Source organism: Pezoporus occidentalis, unplaced genomic scaffold (assembly GCF_034315485.1).
Source record: "Pezoporus occidentalis ecotype Australia unplaced genomic scaffold, CSIRO_AGI_Poc_V1 ctg217, whole genome shotgun sequence".
Taxonomy (NCBI): domain Eukaryota; kingdom Metazoa; phylum Chordata; class Aves; order Psittaciformes; family Psittacidae; genus Pezoporus; species Pezoporus occidentalis.
The window spans coordinates 96264-119143 of record NW_026914040.1 but is presented as its reverse complement, the minus strand read 5'-3'; the positions used below and the strand labels follow the sequence as shown (position 1 = coordinate 119143).

The 22880-nt window shown below is 45.3% G+C and overlaps 1 protein-coding gene across 8 annotated transcripts in view; it reads left to right on the top strand.

Moving 5' to 3' along the window:
- The window catches only part of SLC4A11 (solute carrier family 4 member 11), a 144474-nt gene extending 129318 nt beyond the window's left edge, over positions 1–15156 (top strand). For all 8 annotated transcript variants that reach the window (XM_062619971.1, XM_062619972.1, XM_062619970.1 and 5 more), the window contains 4 exons: positions 1654–1827; positions 6781–6976; positions 9399–9568; positions 12468–15156. In XM_062619971.1, coding sequence (XP_062475955.1) covers positions 1654–1827; positions 6781–6976; positions 9399–9568; positions 12468–12531 — 604 coding nt within the window. In that variant the 3' untranslated portion in view covers positions 12532–15156. The remainder of the gene's footprint in view (positions 1–1653; positions 1828–6780; positions 6977–9398; positions 9569–12467) is intronic.
- Positions 15157–22880: the final 7724 nt, after the last annotated feature.

Below are 22880 nucleotides of genomic sequence, written 5' to 3'. Positions count from 1 at the left end.
AAAAGACGATGCTTGCCTGGAAGTACACTAATGTGCTTTGTTAATAATCAAAGCAAGGGTGTAGGACAGTCCAGGGAATACTGGGCTGGATGGGCTATGTGAAGGTAATCTAGGATAAGGCATCTTTGCATGTTGGGCTGGACAGGCTCAATGTAGCCTTATCCATTGGTCAAAGCAGGTGTGTACTACACAGTGCTAGCAGGTTGCATCCCAAGGAGGCTAAAATGATGTGGCCTTTGTACATAGAAAGCCCTCTGAAAAGGGCAGATGGGATAATCAAATGATAACCCTGGGGATGCTGGAGATGCCTTTGCTCTGAGAAAGCAGCACATGAGCAGGGGCAGTGCTTTCAAAGTGTGAGCCAACACGGGAAGTGTGTTTACAATCCCACCCTTCCTGCCAGCACCTTCCAGCTTGAGGTATTGCAATGTAGACATCTACCTGACCTAGTCACCCTATGGCCTCTTCAGTCAATGGAGGTGAGCACTTCCAATGAGACAAATCTTTTTGTTTCAAAACCAAACCCCACCCAAGATTTCTGCTGCCTAAAAAATGGCTTATACTGCTTTTTGAGGTAGGAACTAGGCATAGATCTTCATGTGCTGGGTCATGTCTACTAGCTCCATGCACCTCATGTCTTGGAGCATTTTGGATGGCTCCGAGTGTCTGCTTACATATTGAACAGAGCTTGCTTGGTGACATTAAGACACCTAAATGGTGGTTCCTTTCCAATTGATGGTGCCTGGAGAGCAATTCAGCTGATCCTTTGTGTGAGGGTACCAACTGCTGTCTGGTCTGATGGCCAGGCAGAAAAACGGCTATAGACTTTTAAGTGAGGTGTCAAAGTCTGAGAGCTAAATCTTTCCCTAGCCTTTTTCTAAACTTATAGTATCTGAGGAGTTGTACTAGATGGGTACATTGAGAAAAGGGGCAGACCTTGCATAAAAAGGCAAGGTTAAACTAGATGTGAGTTCAGTGCTAGTAGCTGCTCTCTGTGTAGTCCTTGCAAAGGGAAGGTCAGCTTCCTCGATGATGAAGGTTGCCAGTTTCCTCTGTCCTCTAAGAAACAAAACAGAGGTTCCCCAGTATTCACCAAAGCTAGGAGCATATCTCCTTGTTTGGCTACAAAGGAGGAGCTGAAGTTTAATGAATTCATGCCTCATTTCCTTATCATACAGTAACATTACACAATGAGGCGATTACTGCAGCACATGTTCTGCTCATCAGGAAGGAGGGAGACCAGAGTTAAAAACAAGGCAGATGGGGAAACTTCAGCATCAGTAGTTAGGCAGCCCATGCCCAGGTTTCTAACTACTCCCTACATGGACTCTGCTAGCAAGTATAGATGTGTATTTTGAGTGGACTGCAGTAAGCATAGGGGCAAAATGCTGTTAAAATCTTCATGGGCCGTTACTTGAGTGGGTTGCCTTTCTGCTCAGTGTTGTTCTTTCCAGGAGATGACTGCTTTGGGAGCAAGCTATCCAGTTTTATTATGTTTTGTGTTCATGTAGCACAGACTGTAAGGCAGGAGGTGTGAAATCACTCGGTGGATGGAAGTGCACTTTGGTGTTTAGCATTGCAGCTCAGGTTCAGCAAGGGCAGTCTGTTAGCTTGTACTGGGTGTAACTGCTGTCAACAAAAACCTCGTTTCAGGTTGGTGAAGGGAACAGCTTACCACTGGGACCTCCTGCTTGTTGCGCTGATTAACACAGGGCTGTCTGTCTTCGGCCTTCCATGGATCCATGCTGCCTTCCCTCATTCCCCAATGCACGTCCGCGCCCTGGCTTACGTGGAGGAGAGGGTTGAAAGTGGACACATCTATGAGACGTAAGTAGGAACCACGGAGCTGTCTTGAATATCTTTGGGTTTATTTGTGGCTTCCTAATCCTTTTGGGTATAGTGGGTTACATGGCTGAGGAGTTAGCTGTCATCTTGAGAACCTGCAAGATATGGAGGTAAAGGGGGAGATGTGCCAAACGAAGCCACCTCAGCCAGCGTGATCTGTGACCTGGCTTCATCCTCCTTCACCAAAGTGCTTGGTTTTAGGACAGAGGTTTATGCTCTTTATGCAGTCTGCAGGGGTTCCACCCACTGCAGTGCAAATTGTCCTCTGGAAGAGTCAGCCAAGGCCTTTTTCAGGTTTATCCTTGTGGAAAGCTGAGGAGAGATGCTTTAGGCAGATCTTTCCAGATGTCTCCACCAGAAAAAAATCCAGTCTGATTCATTGGCTGAAACCTGTCTGGTGGTTATTACGAAGAGTAGGAAAAATGCAGCATTGTTTCAGAGCTCCCATAGCATCTCCCGCCACGTTCCGGGAATGCGAAATGCTTCTTAAATTCTCTTGCTTTTAAGCAAAAGCAACTCCAAAGCCATGCCCAGGTCACGACTTCCTATTTAAGATGAGCTTTTGGGCTGTTCTGAGTTGTCCAACACACTCTTAACAGAGACCTATTTAAAGAAGTAGTAAAATGAAATATCTCATTTCTCATGAAACCTCCTTCAGAATAGGGAATATCTGGTCTGTTTGATCTCAGGATTTTACAGTTGAGTGCTTTTACCTCAGGAGTGGTAATTTCCACTCACATACCATTAGTTTTAATTATCCTGCCTTGGTTTCCATTTTCAGAGTTGCCACTTATGAAAAGTGAGGCTAAGTGGTCATTTACTTTGGGGGATGGAGTGGGTCAGTCTCTTTCATTTCAGTCTCACCTTCATGCTGTTTTCTGTGTCAGTTGGCCCAGCTCAACCTGCCACAGCTGCTTTTTGAGTCAGTGACATACAGATTTCACCTTCCACATCTGGAAATTGCTGTCCTGCTGCTCCCTCCAATGCTTTTACAGACCTTTCCTGGGAGATCAGTCCCATGGGCTTGTATTCCCAGTAGTATGTGTTGGTACTACTTGTTCCCACAGCTATATCTGGCTTGAATAAATGCTAAACCTTATTTTAAAACTCCCAACAACTTTGCAATTTGAGTTCTGTAGGGTGCCCTTTATCCCTGTGTCCCTAATCATAGAATCCCAGACTGCTTTGTGTTGGAAGGGACCTTAAAGCTCATCCAGTTCCAACCCCGACATCTTCCCCTAGAGCAGCTTGCTCCAGCCTGGCCTTGAACAGTGCCAGGGATGGGGCAGCCACAGCTTCTCTGGGCACCCTGTGCCAGCACCTCAGCACCCTCACAGGGAAGAGCTTCTGCCTAATTTTTTTCCTGATCCGCTCTAAGATATCTTTGATCTCCATTTCTTTGTGAAAGGCAGAATTTACACTTTGAAATCCCTGTACTAAGCCTCCCTCCTGTTTCTTCCATTGTCAGCTTTAATACCTGGTAGCTATTTCCCTGTTTTTCCACCCACTGTCTTGATTCTGCATTCTGGCTGCTTCTTGGCAAAGTCAAGTTCCCAGCTTGAATTAAGGTCTACCTGCTGTCCTTGTCCTCTTTTACCCAGCTGCCCAAAACTAGTGTCAGAGAGTCCTCTTTGGCCATGCTAAGCTAGGTACGGCTCCAGTTGTTATCCCAAAAGGGCAGAGGGATGCCTTCATCTCGCTAAGCATGTTCTCTCATGGTACAGCTCTCTCTCTGCTGGAGGTAAGTTGTTAGGCAAATGAGTGCTTTGAGCCTGATATTGGGAGCGAAAGAGGGAACAAGGATTTCCTAGTTACTTGAACTCCCTTTGAGACAGAAGTGGTTTTGTTCTCTGCAAAGCACCGAGCTATAAACAGGAGGCTCTAAGCAATGTTGTCATCTTTCTGCTTTGTTTTCTCCTAGTCAGTTCTGCTGAAAAAGAAATATACTGAAGCTCAGTTAGAAAATCAGGAGTTCTTTCAGTGCTGGCTCCCCTGGCAGGCTCCTTTCCTGCACTCAAATCAAAGCTCTTATTGAGGATGATGATATAAACAAGGATAAAGACCTGTCTCAATGAAAGCAAAGTTTTCTGCTCCCCTGTAGAGTAACCACTCGAGTTTCATGTACCAATCTGCAAATAGGCTCTCACTGCTCAGATGGAGGAGGTCAGGAATGGCTAATCCTGTGCTAGCCAGATTTAAAGGATTCTGGGGAAATGAGCCTGGATTATGCTCTTTTAATTTCCATTAATTACTTCTTTTCCATTGCAGCAGACTTTCTGGAGCTGTTTCCTGAAGGCTAAAAGAGATTCTGAACACATGCAAATTACAGAGTTTCTGCTGTTGACTTAATGTGACTGTGATGTCCTTAGCCTAGAAATAAGAAACGTGCTAGAACTGGCAGAAGACCAATTTGGGGCTTGGAACTTCAGCTTTAAACATCTCAAGTTTGGTCAATTATGGGTAATTTTAGCTATGTTCCGATGAGAAGTTCCAAACTACTTTAAGTGGCACTAGCAGGAACTGGCAGTAGTAGTTGCAGTACATTTTATATGTGCTCAAACACTCTTTAGTGCCATGATTGCTGCATCCCAAGAGTTCACAGTACGAAACTTCATGAACTTCAGAAATCCATTACTAAAGGGCTACTACTACAACCTGTTCTGTACTTGCAGGCTTGTATCTGACTGAAATGGGGTGGCTTCATATCTGATTTTGATCCTGAGCTCTTCAGCTTGTGTGACTTTGAACCTAGCAGATGTGTGTGCTCAGACTGATGCTTGCAGGTCATGAGCATCTTCAGCAGCAGGTTTGATCTTTGCCCGAAGTAGCAGAAATACTGCTTCTGTAGCTTGCCCAATTTGGAAGCCAGGGAAACTCTTGCTGTACCTGGGTGAAGCTGAATCAGTTGGTGCATCCTTTCACTCCTGCTTTACTGGGCCAGTTCAGAGCTACCAGAACCACTATGAGCTTCTCAAGTAGTCTGACCACTCTTTATCAGGCTATCGAATTGTTCTGAATTAGCACTTGCTATTGCACTTTAAGCTGCTTGGCTCTGCTCATCTCAGAGACTTCTCTTCTTGGGGTGATCCAGACCCTAGAGACAATGGAAAAGGTGCCAAACTATATCCACCTAGGTGATGTCCCAGTTCTTCCAGAGCTGGAAAGAGCAGTCTGCAGATAAGAGTCAAGTGCTCTGCTCTCCCTCAGCTTCTTTAAGCAGTGGCAGGGACCCTTTGACATGGACTTGCAAGAGGATGTGAACGAAATCTGTTTTGAAGGAGGAAAGCTGTGGTTTCTGCTATTTAAACCTAGTCAGGGCAGGGGAGAGGTTACTTAAAGGTTAACACCTCCTGTGGCTCTTCTGTGCATCCTCTCTTGGTAATACTAGATAATATGTGTGACCTCTTCTGTTACCCATCAACAAATTCAAGCCTTGTCCTCAGGACTTTGTGTACTGCTTGGGATATCTGTTGCTCTTGAGCTCATGTTAATTCTGCCATGTTATCCAAATCCTGAGAGCGAGCCTTAGGCTGTTACCCTTCCCTTTCTTTCTAAGTGTGGAAGGCTCCTTCATCCCCACAGCTTCATCATGCTCTTGAATGTATTCACGGATTTGAAGTTCAACCTGACCTTACTTTCATAAGCAAGACTCAAAAAGTTAATATTGAAAGAAATCACTGAGAAGCAATCTTCTTTAAACCAGAAGGGATTATGAAGTCCCAGCAGTACATATGTAATAGAAGGAAATGTATTTTGATAGATCTCATGGCTGGTTCTCGTGTTAATCCTCAGGATATTTTGGGTATAGGGTTATCTGGGATATGAAGTCTTGCATTCAGGGAATGAGGCCACTAGATGACACCAAAACAGCCTACGGACATTCATTTCTCCTGGTAACAGGGGGATTTACTCACTAGTTTATCCACTGAAGGGGTGGATTTATCTTCTCAGAAGAAGTTAGGAATCCCTCTCCAGTGGATCCCAAAGCCGGTGCTTCCTCTTCCTCTACATTTATTGATGGGAACCAGCTCTTTTCTTTATTTACAAGTAGTCTTAAAAGATGAGGTTTTTCTTTCCTCCTGTTGTTTCTGGTAATTTGCTTCAAAGTAGGAGGAGATGCTCACAGGTTTAGCTGAAGTGAAAAGAAAACAGAGCAACCTCCCCTCATCTCCCATGTGGGCTCTGAAAGTTGCTGCTTGCTTTCCTGTCAATCGCCCCCACTCCTCCACCCCCCAAAAATCAATCTGTGCTCTGCCAGCTATGGAAAACTTGCATTAATTAATTACATGTTTTGCATGGTAATAGGCAATTTGCAGTGCAACTGCTATTATCCACAGCAGAATTGGCTTTCTAGCTCCCTCCATAGTGCTCTCAGCATTCCCTTCCATATAAACAAGGAGATGCTCATATACATCAGAAATGCTGACTCGCAGGCAATAAAATGCAGACTTCTTTATACAAGAGGTTCATTAGTTCCTGTAGAAGTCAATGAGTTTTCTTCTGGATAGGAGCCAATTGCATATGCACTGGGTAAATTGAGGAAAGGAATACTGCCCAAGAGAAGGATTCTTAACTAGTTGGGGGTTTTAATTTGGTTTTGTTGGTGTTTCTTTTCTTCAGTGTGCTGAACAGAATTAGTTTAGAGGGCAAATCAGTTCAGGATAGGGTCCATGGAGCTTTGCAGAAGGGGAATTGGGCATTTTTCCAGCTGCTGTGTTTGAGCTGTGGATTAAGTGCCTGGCCTGGATCCAGCAGAGCTCTGCCTTCTCAGTGTCAGCACGAGGCCAGAAGTGCTGATCTCAGTGCAGTGGAGATGAGTTTCCCTTTCCCGAGCGGCACGTGTCCTGCACCTATGCACAGTGAGCCCCAGCAATAATCTTATGTGGATACTGCAATATTATCCTATTCCCCTAATCCCTGTTCTCTCGCTTCCAGGATTGTGAGTGTGAAGGAGACCCGGCTGACAAGTCTAGTGGCAAACTTCCTGGTTGGCCTCTCCCTTCTGCTCCTCCCCTTCCCTCTCCAGTGGATCCCAAAGCCGGTGCTCTATGGCCTCTTCCTCTACATCGCGTTGACCTCCATTGATGGGAACCAGCTCTTTGAAAGGGTGGCACTCCTGCTCAAAGAACAGGTAACCAGACTGGTGGAACAGAAAAGGAAACGTTATTTACAACCTTTATTTTACCACTTTAGCACCAAAATGCGGCAGGAGCTAACATGGAAAGGTGCTGGTGTTGGGAATGGGACTAGCCCTAAAACTCATGTTCTCAGCAGGCTGATTTCTAGCTCCAGTCTGAACCTTGCATCCCTTTCACGTTTCTCTGCAAAGTGGGAATGAAACTTGATGTCTCCAGTTTAGCCTGGTCTGCCACTGAGACAAGAGCAAGAGATGCCCTTTTCATTAAAGGGGACAAATAAGTGGGAGAATAATGTAGTGTCAAACAAGTAAAGTGGCATGGTTGTTCTTGGGTTAAAAAGAGGTGGTAGTTGAATTGTTCAGAGAATGGCACTGCATCTCGTCTGTCTTCTAATTCTGCATTAATTGCTTTCTGCACTTCCCTGCCACAGAAGTGTTTGAGCTTTCCTGTTCAGAGTTGATATCTTGGATATTGAATCATAGAATAATAGAATGGTTTTGATTGGAAGGGTTCTTAAATCTGATCCAGTTCCAACCCCTGCCACGGGCAGGGACCCCTTCCACTAGAGCAGCTTGCTCCAAGCCCCTGTGTCCAACCTGGCCTTGAACACTGCCAGGGATGGGGCAGCCACAGCTTCTCTGGGCACCCTGTGCCAGCGCCTCAGCACCCTCCCAGGGAAGAGCTTCTGCCTAAGAGCTCATCTCAGTCTACCCTCTTTCAGCTTTAAAGCCATTTCCACTTGTCCTATAACTAGGATACTATATTACATATAATCCTTCTCAGTCTGCTCAGAATTGCTATGGGGCTTCTATCTCCAGAAAGTGAAAGCTAGTGCATGGATGGAGCCAGGATAGCTGCTATCAGTGAAGACCTGGTGTAGACCACACCAAAAAGAGATATGGGCAATGCCTTTTGAAACAAGACTGTTGCACAAACTGCTGCTCACTGAATGTAGCGTGTTTGTAAGCTTTAAAACCCCTCTGTGATGCTGTCAACTGCAGAGTCCATGTGTTTTAAAACCAATAATAACAAATATTAAAGAGCACAGGCATGATGTCAGTAAATGGTGATCTTTGATTTCCCCAACAGAACTTCAGAACAGGTGACTTTTTTGCTGTGTTTTACACTTTCATTTTGACACGTGTGAAATGCCATAAGATTTTAAACTCAAAATGAAATTACTTATGTTATTGAAGCCCTTGTGATGTGGGATGAAAACAAATCTGGAAGATGTGTTTTCAAGCTCCCTCTGTTACAAGTGCTAAGAAGGTGTTAGTTTGCAGTGTAGGCGGTACCTGGGAGCAATTGTGAGTTTCCATCTTGCCTTCTTTTATGTAACAATGGTCAAGGGCTTAAAAAGCCCAACATTTGGCTCTGCATCTCTGCTAATCTGTCTTGATCTCTAATATTACATCCCAGAGGTCAAAACCGGTGAAACCTGGGTAAAGATTACATTTCTCATGTCCATTTTTGAATGAGGATTGAATGGTTACTGATGTGTGTAGAATGAGACTTCTGCCTTTATTAGAAATAGTGTGGAATTTTCCAAGCTGGAAAATTAAAAACTATTCTCAAATATGGAGATCTCCCTTTTGTGGAAACCTTTTAATGAGTCATGGCACAATCTGAAATCCATTGAGTCTGTATCGGTGCCAGCAGACAGTCGCTCATACTCTTCATTGATGTATAGACAGTGAGTCAAAGCCTGTGCTCAGACATGAGCAAGGAACTGTCAAAAGAAACCACGAATGATATTTAGCCTATTAATGTCACTTCCCCCTCACCTTCTTTCTCAAAAATTAATATCTGATATGACTTAAGAAAATCACTGCACTGAATACAGCCTCTTCTTGCACCTCCCCAACCCCATCTCCTGGTTCAGCTAAAGAAGTGGGACCACTAGGGGCATGGAGATGGAGTCTGGTCGGCAGAGGACAGAAGGCTATAAAATAATGAGGAGCTGCTTTTCAGGTGGAGAAACCAGCCAGCAGTAACAGAACCTGAATGCATCTCCTTACCATCACCCCCCCCCGCACAGGCCTACAGGCACTTCACCTATTGCTGCAAAGCCCTGATAATCCTACTCCAGGGAATCTTATTACTGCACTTATCAAGATATGTTATTGCACTCCAGATGCTCCCAAAGGCAGTCTTAGTTCTTTGGTGTGCCTTTTCTTCTGCGGGTTTCTAGTGCCAGTCATCTTCTGTGTGTTGCTGCCAGTGCTGTGGTTTAAGACACTTGCTTTAACCCTACAAATCCTGTGTTCTGCTGCTGAACCTGTTGATGCTGATGCACTCTGTGTGTGTATAAATTGATGACTTCTTTAAAACCCTTGTGTTCAAAAGCCTGGGCCACATTCTGCAGTCATAAGGCTAGGTTTCTGCCTGTCTAACATGTAATTCTTCTCTTCCCAGACTGCTTATCCTCCGACCCATTACATCCGCAGAGTGCCCCAGAGGAAGATCCACTATTTCACAGGCTTGCAGGTCCTGCAGCTCCTCATCCTCTGTGGTTTTGGCATGTCACCATTGCCCTACATGAAGATGATCTTCCCACTCATCATGATAGGGATGATCCCAATCAGGTATGAAGCTCGGCTGCACTTTTTTTGTCTCTCATACCTTTTGTCTTCAGGCTTGAACTGTAGGAAGTCCAAGTGGTCTGGAAGTGCAACCAGCACTTTCCTGAATAGCCAGATGCTAGAGGTGGATGATGGTGACCTCTCCTTTACCAGTTGCTCAGGCTTGAGGAGAAATAGTGCAGGGAGCCTGTGATTTCACTGATGCTGGTGTTGTGCACAAGGCTCTGTGCTGGCCACGGACTCTTCTTCCAGCTAGCAGAGAGGCAAATAAGTCTCCCTTTGCAGTGCCTGTAAGATGCCTGGTGCTCCTGAGAAGCTGTAGGATGAGCCTTGCCCTAGGTGGCATTTGATAGTGTTCTCTTTGTCAAAGTGCGTTGTAATTTGATTTCCTAAGCCCTGTGCTTGGAGCAGAGCTAGAAACTTTTCCTTATCTCTTATCCGGAGCTGTGGTGACCTTTCAGACCTCCTGCACTGCTAAATGCTATTGCCAATAATCATTTAGGTCAAACTGGCCAATATCTTGCAGTCTTGAGAGAGAATCATAGAGAAATTTAACTAATTTCTTCCTTAATGCTCATTAACAGTGACTGCCCATCATTCTTCAGTTAAATCATTCATGCTCTCCATCCTTTGGCTATAATGAGAAGCCATAATAAGATCTTGGAAGGAACAGATCTGTTTCCAGTCCATTTGATTATTTTTAGGCCAGGATGGTATCCAGTGATATCTGGTTGTCTTTGAACTTGCAGTCTCAGAGATTTTTCTGTCTGATCTCAAAGTTCAGAGCTACCAATGTGATAATCTGCAAAAGCAGCTATTACAGTGTTTTCCTCAGATAATAAAGGTGAGTCCAGTTCTTTCCAAAACAAAAGCAAATGTCAAAGCTTACCTTGGCCTTCAACAGGATCAGGTTAGGTCTGTTTGGCTTGGATTTTTAGAGATAAACAGTCTTGGAAAACACTGGAAATATTGCTCCTGTGGTAAGAGTCTGTCACCCACCCATCACATAGGCATCACTTTGGATGACTGTTGAAGTTGCTGGTAGAGATTTCAGCTGCGTGCAGTGCTGGATGATTGACTCTTGTGGGAATTGCAGGTCTCTGCACAGAGCAGCTCAGTATAGAAATAAATGTGGGACACTCTTTGCCACACACATTGGACATAGTGTAATAAGCTAAATCAGTGTGGAGAGAGGGTGCTGTCAAAGAACCTGATTTTGTAGTAAGAGCTAGATAATTTAGTGCTGCATATATATCTTTACTTTTAAGTAAATAAGATCCTGTCATCTTATCCTGCCTCTGCTGCTAACTGATTTCCCTTTACAGAGCACCTTTTTCTAGTAGCTGGATAATCAACCCTGCTGCTAAGGGAAAGATGGTGCTACCAGACACAATACAGAGATTTGCCCTTGGCTTTCCTCTCTGATTTCTTTTGCCTTCATGTAGTTCCTGGGGACTCCAGCAGAGAAGGCAGCACCATGATGTAGCTCTGTAGTTAACAGTGGCTTTTCCACAAAGATTTGGCACTATAAATAGATGAGACAGAGTAGAAGATATTAAATCTCTCTTTTCTTCTTAAGAAGTGAAGGAAGGAAGAGGAGATGGGACAGCAGCCAGGGGTCAAAGTCTAGAATCAAACCCAGATGAGTGAGTCATGGCTCAGTGTCCTGTCCAGAAAAACAGTTATGTTACTTATCAATTTTAAACCCACGTTTCCATCTGTCCAACAGCATTAGACCCATGATTTGTGTTGTCATTGGTGAGGCACCAGTGGTGTAGTGTTAACGTTAAATGGATTTCAATGGCTTCTCATTATTGCAGGGGAGAAGAAGTGATCTCTCTGGGTATTACCAGTTCCTGGCTTTGATTCAAAACTTTGGGATGACTGGATTTTAGTTGCTCAGAGAGGAAGAATCTTCTCTCCAAGTTCTGTGATGCTTACCTGTTCTCTCATGGCTCTCAGTTTTATCTCATGACAGGTCTATTTAAGCAGATGCTTGTATTCTCAGTAGTAAGTGCTCTGTAGGATCTCTTGCATAGCTATTGAAAGGGCCCTTCCAGGCTTTTTAGTGCTTTGTGCCTTATTTTAACAGCTGAAGAATAGCTTCCTGTTAAGTAAAGAGAAGTTTCACAACTAAGCTTGCAGCAGGACTGAATGAGAGCAGCCCCAAACCCCTAAAGTAAGGGAATCACTGTCTCTATGATCCATTGGGGAATCCAGACACTGGATGGGGATGAAGTGTTACCAGCAGCTGGAGGGATGAATATCACAGCCCCTTTTTAGCCTCTTGTCATGGTCTTAAGTCTTGCTAATATATTTGGTGCTTCTCTAAAGAGTAAGACTTCAGGGTTGTCTGTTAAAGCTTCTTTGTGGTGAGAGCTGAAGGGAGTGATGTGGCATACTTGGAGAGCTAAGGAAGCGCAAGACAACCCTTGTATGCAGGTCTTTGAGCCAACATACCCACTATAGGGCAAGTAAGTGGTGAAGAAAGTTGTAATTGGAAATAGAGGGCAATTCTTGGCAAAGTAATTAATCCACTGGCAAACTAGAGGCAGAGTCAAGTTACTAACTGGCTCCCCAGCACAAACCAGGAGCATAGCAGAGGATGGTGACAGGCTGCTCTAGGCGAGTGACTTCTCTTGTGAGGGTGACGATATTCTCTTTCTTCTTCAGCTGAAATGAGGAAGCTTCTTGCAGGAGGACCTCTGCACTGTTATTCCTCTAATACTGCGTTTGCCTTCAGGATTGGCTGTTTTTACTTTGCCACATTTCATTTCCCCTTCAGCTGGGTGAATGTGTTGTATGCATGGCCATGGACAAACTCAGCTGAGAGTCTTGAGGCAGAGAAAATGTTACACAACTATAAGCATGTGCTAATGCTGTCTTTCTGGTTCAATCCTAGGTATAACCTGCTCCCTAGGATCATCGAAGCAAAGTACTTGGATGCTATGGATGCAGAACATTAAATGAGGTCCCCTGCACACAGAGCAGTGAGGACAGCTCTGTTAGAGTTGGAAGGCGGCTTTGCCGAAGCGTAGAACAGTCTATCTGCAGTTCTTTCTTTCACCACTTTCTTTCTGCTCTAATCCAGCATTGGTAATGCACACGTATCAAAGATCAATTGAGCGTTGAAGTGTCAGACCAGACCAGCCTTGGACTTGGGAGGCCGATGCTCTTTGGAGCTGTGAGGCAAGCAAGCTTTATGGAAAATGCTACTTTCCACATCCCCAAACTGGAAACCCCAAAGATCAGCATGTCTGTATGGTTGGAGCATGCATCCTCAGAGTTGTCATGTGGTCCCCTGTTTGAGGGTGGGGGAAATCTCTTTTTATGCGCCGTGTCCCTTTCTTCTAAAACACTATAAGGACAGCAACTGACCTTTCTTTTACAGAATGCCAGTCCTGTTCTGGCCTTGGAGTTCAATTTCCCATGTAACCAGTATTCCCAAATTGGTATTCTGGGTGGGATAGCCTCATGCTAAACCACTGATGTCAGGAGAGATGTCTGGCCATCTCTTCAGATTAGCAGGGCTGGAGACAGATTTAATTTGTACTGATACAATCCACAGCTTTGGGTGAATATGTAATTCCTACAAATGAGCTGGAAATGTTTCGAAGTTGGGCTCGCATGGAGATGTTGTTGAAACCACATCTGGGTCTAAGCTATTTGGGAATTATTTTGGGTGGTTCTACCATTACTTCTCAGTAATCAAAGACAGAAGGGTAGTTTTGCACAACTGCAACGTTCTTGCTTGCACCCAAAGTCAGATGCTGAAGCTTGTCAAAGGGCAGTTGTGTTAATGATTGCATATACATATGTACAGTAGTGCCTATGTGTACATATATACATATGGATTTGTGTATATATTTTGCATAGATATACAAATAGGCCTGGTTCTTTCCAAATATCAAGTGTTTTGTGCAGTGTTACCCATGATGTCTTGACCACATGCTCGTTCTCTGCTTCAGTGCTGCTTTTTTCTCATTTGTGATATGGTCACTTTTCAGTCACTGTTTTTGTTCAGGTGTTGCTTTGTTCAAGGTGTTCTTTTGCTTTCTCCTTCCCATGGCTTGAGGCCTTCATCATTCTGTCTGGATGCTCCAATGTGTGAATTTTGCGTTTAATTTTAATGTACAGCATGCAATGAAAGCTTTCCTCTTTTGCCTAATCAATATTTGTCAGTCATTTCATTTGTTTCTGTTTTGTAGCTCATCTCCAGTTTCCCCCACTCCCAGACGTTATATTATATTTCTGGACGAATCTAACTTCTGCTGTCTTTTTATATTTCAGTTTATTTAAAGTTGCTTGTATTATGGTCAGTTTTCTGATTTGGAGTACTGTGAAACAGGCTGCCCTTTAGTTCAGTGCTTGCCCTTTGCTGCTCACTACAGATAGCAGGTAAAGTGTTAACGAAAAATGTGGACCTCTGAAGGTAATGAACTTTCAAAAGAGTAGAAATGAGGGAAGAAAAGTAATGTAAAATGAAATGCAAATATATTATTAGCACAGAGAAGTGTTACTGACCAATTGCTCGCCCAGTAAATGGTGCAGGGTTCTTAGCAGCACATGCCCTACTGATTGGGTGTTCCTCTGCATGATGAGGAAGAACAACTCTGTTATGAGGGAGGACTATGCTGAAACTAAGCCAGAATCAAGCCACTGAAGATTTGGTGTATTTACACTAAATATCAGGTGTTCTTTCATCTTAATGTAGCTGCTTAGGGCTTTAAAACATGTATGGAAAACTGAATTTTTAGGCTCTTATGAAACCCTTCATCTCTGTACTGATATTTGATGGAGGAGACCAGTAAGTGTTCCCAAGAACATGGCCTTGGTTTATATATCCCCAAGCGATCACAGGAGAGAGCACTCAGTTTAGCAAGCAAAACAGCATTACATGACCTTGAAAGCACGATGTTCATATTGCACCCACCAACTCTTTTGCGAGTCTCAGGGTCGGGATGGCCACCCCAGTACATCAGCAGGTAACACCGTGTTTGGCTTTCAGTCTGTCTTGGAGGCAGCAGGGTAACTCATGCCATGTCTGATAAGTGGTGTGACAGCAGGTATAAATCTGTGTGTGGATTCTGACCACCTTCATCAATATTTCCTGGCTTTTGAGTCATTGACGTGGTGAGATCAGTAATAGCTGTTATGAAGGTCTACATGTAGAAGCAGGGTGCAGACAGTCAGCAAACAGGATTTTGGGGCAGTGCAAAAGCAGAGGTGGTTAAAGGATGTCTGATCTTCAGTCAACAGAAAAAGAGTAGGTGACAGCAAACAGTTCAGTACCTGCTATAAGACAGGGAGTGCAAAGGCCTGATGATGCTTAAATAACACGCTTTTCCCACGGATGTCAAAAGCTTTAACCAAAACTAGAATCAAAAGTGTTTGAGCATCCTCTGGTTGAGTAAGCTATTAAACACACGTGTCCTGGCGCTGCATTTCTGGTGTCTCATCTCCTGGCAGGAAGAAGCCACCCTGTGGGATGGTTTAAATCATACTGTGGATGTTGTGGCTGGAGGGAGGAGAGGATGTGCCCAAGGGAATACGACTCTGCTCCTTTTTGAGGAAGAGCAGAGGGTTTGGGTCTTGCCAGAGGAAATAGCTTTGAGATGCAGCCTCTATCCCCCTGCTTAGAAGGACCAAAAAAGCCCCCATTTAAAGCCGTTTTGACAGCATCCATTTCAGGCAGTGTCGAATGTTGTTAACTGAGATAATTTAAAATACAGATAGCTTGGGGGTGTGAGTGTTAAATATCCATCACAACTCTTGTTTGTATCTTTTATTGCTGTTGCTTTACCACTATGACTTCAGTGTTCATATTTGCCTTGTAGCATCAATAGGATTCTGTTTCATGGGGTTTTCTTTCTACAGAAGTCAGGGGCCAAAGGATCAACTGATGGGAAATCAGCACAGCTTGGGAAGAGAAGTTGTGCTGGCTTAGACTTCTTGAACATTTGGACCCATGTCTTAATATATGGGTAGAAGGGAGATGTGAGACTCAAGGCTTCTTGCCTAATAAGGGGTTGTAATGATCCTGCAGAGGATTTTATTTCATACAAGTACCTTTTCTCTTCTTGTTTGCTTCTGGTTTTGCTGACTTAAGTGCAGGCGTTTCCAGGAAGTAGGCTAACTAGGGAAGGAGCCGAGAGTCGATTGAGCACTTTAATACTTCTGTGAAGGTTAAGACAATTAGAATGTAAAAGAAGTTTTATTATAAGCTCTTTATATACGCACAATGCTATGTATAACTGTTGCCAAAGAACTGGGTTTGAAAGATCTTGATGGCTATCAGGAGAGTCCACGATGTTCACCTGGAAGCGCAGGTAGTAAAAAGCTTCTAAAACAAGTGGGTTTTGGAAGTTACCTTTTGACAGCTGCCAAAATGATCAGAATCTGGGGATAGGATAAACTTCTACCCTTAAACTTGTAGGTTTTGATCGTTGCATTGAATGTAGGAGCTAGACGTTATCTTGACAATTAAAATTGGATTTATACCTGAATAGCTTTGTTGGTCTGAGACTGATTTTTGTTGCCTTCAAAAATACTCTTGACACGCTCTGTATGGAAATAGATGTGTTTCTCCATGTGAATTAAGGGAAGCTGGTGAAAACATGGACTGCTGATCAGGCAGCATTGCACTTTCTAGATTGCTTAGTAAGCGAATCTGACAACTTCACTAGCAACAATCCCCAAATACCCTGGCGTCAACATTGGAAGCTATTAATAAATGTCAAGCTCTACTTGGATATGCATCAGTACACTGCTGCGAGAGCATGGGCATGGAGTAAATGAATTCAGCTGGTTTGCTTCAGGGCTGGTGACGTGCTTCATGATGAGCCCAGTGACTGAGACATGGGATGCTCTGGAAGGAAATGCAGTAGACGGTCACGTTTCCATATGCCGTAGGTCAAACGATTCTCCCCAAAAGTCCACATCCTCAGCTGCACCAAAAGACTGAAACTGTAAACTTGTGTGTATTGTATTTGGCTGCTTTAGAAACTGCTGCTGGACTGCGTTCTGTGGATACTCTTGGAAGAAAGATGAAGTTGGCCAAAGCTGGAGAATGCTTTGGGGTGGGAGGGAAGGGGTTTTCTTGTTTGTGGAGTTCTCAGCAACAAAAAAGGGGACCAGAGACATGCCATGTCACCAAAAGCACCTACCTTTTCCAGTCTGTGTCCCACTAAGCATGTATCTACGCTATCTGTTGACGCATGATCATGTTACTCCTCGATCAACCTTTTTATCTTGTTTGTTGTGTTTTATATCTGCCCTTTGCAGTGTTTCTACCCACCTGGAAGGTTAATGGGCAGAACCAGAGTTGGCTCAAGCTCATCTCTTGTGTTTGTACCCCCAAACTTCAGTGCCAGCCACTTTGTCATCTCCTGACCTAGCTCTCACCTTCCCCAGCCCTTCTCTGGAAGCTGGATCTGACATCTCCACTATGGAAATGCTGCCAGAATGGGAATCTTTCTCTGGAGAGCTCAAGCCTGTGGCTGAGCAGCAGCATAGCAGCGTCAGCTCCTTTGGGACTCACTTTGCCATAATAATAAGTAATTACAAAGGATTCATAATTGTCCTACAGTTGTCCTGTCTTCTTGCATCTCTTTAGATGATTACTTTATGGCGCAGTGTTCCGTTTGGGCTATACTCCTTTCATCTGTCAAGCTTCCAGAGCAACTTAAATAGACATAATGGGATGGGTTTGCCCCATTTTCTATCTATGCTGAGGCCTGTGGATGCTAGAATAGTCTTCTCTAATTGTTTTCATATCTAATTAAGGCATTTAAGTACCAAACCCTGTCCATTACATTTACTGGCTGTGGATCTGGTTGCGAAGAGCAAACCATCAATATTGTGTAAAGAGCAGACAGACGAGGGAGTTGCTGGAGTACAGGCTTTAGAAATACAAATTAGCACTTTCCTCCTCAGCTTTTGTCTTGGTTTGAAAGGAAAACACACAATCCTTGGCTGTGCCTGCCTTTCCCTTGTAGAGAACTCTGCATGAGCTCGGATCACTTGGCGCTGTTCTAATGTCGCATTAAATATTAAGAGCCTGTCCTGGGGGAGATGCTGCCTTCTGCTCCCCATCTGTATCTCTGCCACGAAGAGCTGCTCACTGACTTGGAGAGCTGAAGGAGGAGAAGAGGGGGATGCATGTGGCATCTCAGTTGGTCAGATCCTTGCCGCTGTAAAAGCGATTGGTATCCCGTGTTCTAGCTGCAGGAGTCCGAAAGGTGAGCAAAACGGTGAAGAGTTGGAAAAACCAGCTTGCAATTAAATTCTGTCCTCCTTGACCTGAACTATGCTGGAGATCTGCTCTTAGTATGGAGAAAAAAGAGCTCTCTAGCAGTGAAGTATTTGTTACGTGACCAGGGTTTTGCAGGAAATCGGCATATCAAATTCAGTGGTATCAGTTTCTGTACTTGGGAGGCCGGGTGAAGGGCTGAGATCAGTTCTTGCTCTGCTATCAGCAAGCATGGGTGTCTCAGCACGCTCTTCCCAGGTATCAAATTTAGATAAGTTTCACATGATGGGATGGCTTAGATGGTTTCTGCAAGTGTCCATAGGAGTGATAGCAGGGTTACAAGCCATACTGGTCTCTGATGGATATGGCTGGAACACGAGGTGCATCCCTTGGTGCCGTGAGCGACGGCATCTCCAGTTTGAAGGTGATCTCTTTGCAGGAGGTGACTGATTGACATCTGATTGACAAGGCTGAGCTCATGCAGTGTACCCTGCTCCCAGTGCACTGCTTACCTCTGGAGCTGTCTTGGCCACCTTTCTGTTATTTAAAGCATCATGTATTTATGAGCCTCTCAAATCTGGGACCAGCTCTGCTGATTCCAGACTGCATCCCCAGCAGAGTTCCAGCATGAACTGGCCCTTAGAAGTGATTCGCATCTTCATTATGGAGCTGCCCACCTAGGTGTTAGCAGCCACCTCCCATTTCCAGCCCTTCTGATGCCAAAGTGTAATTAGAACTTCGCATTGAAGTGCCCATGTTTAGAAGCTGTGGCCACCAGGATGTGCATGGGATACGCTCATTCCCAGCCAGGTCTAAATGGATCAATTCCCATGGGACAAAGCATGATTCAGCTGCAAAGTGGGCACCTTACTGTGCTGTTCACCCTTTGAGGATTTAGCCTTTCATGTTTGGCAGAGCTCTCTGATTTAGTCAGGAAGGTGGCTTAGTGCCCTGTTATTTTCAGAGGTATTTAGCCCCTCGGTTCTCTCTGCCCTTTATTGATGTGGAGCTGTACCTTGTTCCCACACAGCTGTTGTCACTCAATAAAGCAGGAATTCTCCTATTGAAGTGCAGCAGCTCAGCTGCTAAAGAAACCCCTTCTCCAAAGTACATGCTCTTGAATATTAGAGCAAACCAACCCCCCTTCCCCTTGGTCTGACCTAAAAGAGGCTGTATCTTCAGTACTCCCTCATTTTCCCCTCCTGAATCCCTTGGAAGGGATGCAAATGCAGGATAAGCTCTGAGGATGTGATTTAAGGAGAAAGCAGAAGCAGATCCAGCTCATCTCAAATCCCCCATCCCTTTTCCATGCAGAAGACCAGCGGTGGGTTGGTTTCCAGCATGTCCCATGGCACATAACTGGTTAAACATGTCTGTATTTGGTGACCAGGAGGTTTGTGTCACAGGCTCCTGGGGACTGTTTGAAGTGAGGGAAAGCACATGTTCCTGTTTAGGGAGATATGGCCTATAGATATTGCACTTGCTAAATCCGCTCTTAAAGCGCATGCCTCTATCTAGTGTTGATTTTACAGTGAATGATTTCTTTTTGATAAGAGTTGCTTGGGGCAGGGGTGGGGAGGGAGAGGGAATTCCTTTATTGGATAAGGAAACTCTGTATTTAAAAGCAAAATAAAAAGAAATATACTGTTTATATATTTCTACTCTGTGCCTAATCAGTGTCCTTTATTTAACCTGACATTCCCAGTGTAGCTTAGACTGCTCTCCCACTGCTGATGTGTGTATTTCTTTGGTGAACTGATGGGGGTCCTTGTAGTAGCTGAAGTATTCTGTAATCCCCAACGCTTGTAGCATTCTATGTGTAGAATGTAAGGACACATGTTCTTACCCATGGGAGCCTGGGGAGCCATAAAGGTGATTCCTTCATCCTTTAATGGGGCAGTGCTAGAAATGGCTGCAGTTTTTACCTGATGTGGTGCTCTGAGAGCAATTGGACCTTGTGGCTCTGACTTCCTTGGCATCATCCAACCCAGAGATGAGCCCAAAACCCGGAGAGTTTTGTCATATGGGAGCCTGAGAAGGGTCCACTTCTCCAAGGAGTAAACTTGCTAGTTGTCCACTGGGATCCAGGCCTGGATTGCTGCCATCCAAGCCCCTCTAACCCACCAGGAAAAGCTCACTTGGCAGAAAGAGGGGTTTTTTGCATGTGAATGAAGCTGAGGGTTGGGGTAAGGGTAAGAATGAGAATGACCATGTGGGGCTGGCAGTTATTATCTGAGAGGAGACAGGGTCCAAACTTGTTCCTTGCCTCCATCCACTGCATCTCCAGGTCCTGTGGGTTTCCTCCTCCATGGAGAGGTCCAGTTCTGGCCTTTAGCAGCCTGAGCTGTCCTAGAAGCAATGTTTGTGACCCTCATATATATACATATACATATAGTTACACACATATATAAGTAAATCAAATATACGTGGACTGGAGCTCAGGACAAGAGGGAAGCAGCCCTTGCAGTGTTAACTCTGGAGGCTGTTAAGCATGGTGGCAGGCTCATGTGAGACCTGAGCTGCTTGGCCTGGGGTCCTTTGCCATGCATCAGTCCCTGTGGTAGGGAAGGAGTGGTCAGGCTGTGTTTGCTGCACCAGTTACCTACCATCCCCTTCTGCAGCAGGGTGAAGCAGGAGCAGGGCCTGGGGAGCCTCATGACCCCTCTTGCAGCTCTACTTTGCCTTCAGGCTGTAGGTTGCTCATGCCCCTTCACAGCAAGGCCCAAAAAGAAGCCACATACTGGTCCTCAAGCTGGTCCAAGGACCTCTGCATTGGCAGCAAGAAGCAGCTTGGGGTGGGAGGGGAGAGGGGCATGTAGCAAACATCTCTCCCTTTTGAGGTCTCAGTCTGGGAGGAAGGATTGCATTGGTGAGGGAATTGCCCTGAACACCCAGGAAACCTCTTGCAATGTGACTGGAGACCAAGAGTGCTCTTACCCAAGCCTGCTCCCTCCTGGTCAGGATGGAAGCCCCAAGAACAGGACCAAAGCATGGGAAGGACGTGGTTTGTGCGCCCATAAAGTAAAGCCTCCCAGTCAGCCCCATGGTCTCTCTATGGTAGATGTCTTTCTCCAGCCCATGAGGGTCTCTCCCTAGGACAGCCCCCAGGTTCCTGCCTGGTGCCCAGGAGCAGCCTTGGAAAGCTGGGGATGCTTTACAGCACCTTTGGGCTCAAGTGGGGTGTAACGAAGGGCTCAGTGCTCCACCAGGACCATAAATACAGAGGGATGCAGCGAGCACCTTGGGATGGGTACTGAGGAGCAGGGAAGAGGAGGGCAGGACATGTATGGAGGTCACTGCATGGAGGTTTAGCAGGTGGGCATCTGCTTGTGACTGAGGGCAGCCTGGCAAAGCCATAACCCTGCGAGGTGCAAAGGGCCCCGATCAAAGCTTGATGTCTAATAATAGCGGGTTTAAATGTCAGTGGTGGCTGGTGCAGATACAGGGTGGGGAAGGAAGGGGTCAGATGGGGACATGTTTCCCTACTGTGTCCTTCCTTCCCCACCAGGACATGGCAGGAGGGGTTTAAATAGTTATTGGCCAAAAATCACATGGATAAAGGGTTCAGAGGGGAGCCCTGCATTGATTTAAACTGAAAAGGGAGTTGATGTCTTCCTCCCTGCACTTCCCAGCCCTGTAGAGGACTGAAATATCTTCCTGCAGTGCTCCAGGTCTGATGGGGTCTGTCACTGTCTCCATATATGCATATTCTACTGCAGAAGAGGTGATGAAAAGCCCATTAGGTCTGGTCTACTTCATTATGGGAGGGATTGAGGACCCAGAGGTGGACCCGGAGAGAAAGCAGCTGCAGTGTTGCAGTGAGAGGTCAGTTATCTCAAGCTCTTAGTGTAAGAGCTGAAAAAGCCATCAATTATAGCTGCTATTATTATTATTTATTATTATTATTATTTATTAGCACAATGTTTGGGATGGGATGTTCTGTTATTTGTTTTCTGGCCGGCAGTTTGCAGCCCTGAGCTTCCCCGTGCACTAAAACCTGCTGTTTTCTCATCGGGTTTAATCTGCTGAGAGCAGGTGCCATCTAGGGGACAGACAGAAGAAGACAAGGAGAGGCTTCATCCCCAAACCTGCCCTCTTCGCTCCACCACCCCAACACACTTCCATCCTCCAAAGACCCTCAATCCACCTCCGCTTCCAGTCATTTCAGCACCGAGCGTGGAGAACCCTCAGGCTGACGATGAGGAGCCGGTGGGTGCATGGGTCGATGCAAGCTTAGACAACCCCAATCCTGAGCAGGAAAGCCTTTATGCAGCCCTCATGCCCAAAGCCATGGACCAGAGAAGTCCACACTGAGGTTGCTCTTTGGTGCTTTGCTCTGGATGCAAGAAGAAACCCCAAGCAAGACAGAGACTGGGAGCTCACCTTTCTATAGGCATCACTCATGTTTACAGCTCTGTGTTTGCCATCGTGTCCTCAACCAACCTTCCCTCTTCCTGCTGCTCTCCAGAGGACCGTATCCTGCTGGCTTGTGGAATAGGTTTGTCCAGGAGTGCTTGATGTGCATCGCTTCTCTCCCTCTTGAATAGGGATGGTCCAGAGGTGTAACACCAGGACCACGCATTGAGTGGGGCTGGTTTGGCATTGCATGGCTTTATCTGAGCTGAAAACACTAAATCAGCACCTACCTCGCTGCACACACTTAAGTGTCAGGCTCTACCCAAAGCCTTGGGGATGGCAGATGGGAGCATGGTAGGTGGAAATGCTGCATGTATATTGCTTTGAATCAATAATGGGCACTAGTGATACCAGTTCACTAATAAAACTCTGGTAAATGAGTAAGGCAGAACGGAAGGGTTTGTGTTGGAAACCTCAGCTACATCACTCGGTTTTCACCTTTTCCTCTCCTATTTCAGCCTTTAGGGTTTCCTCTGCTGGCTTCATCAGCTCGCCATGGAGATCCTTTTAGCACCCACCATAGGCAGATGAGGGTGGACAAGGAGGGTCTGCAAGGCCAAAGGTTCACTGTTGTGGTTCATCTCGCTCCACCTCACCCCCATGCTGCAGCAAATTCGTCCCCATCTCGTCCCCATCTTCCCCTGCAAC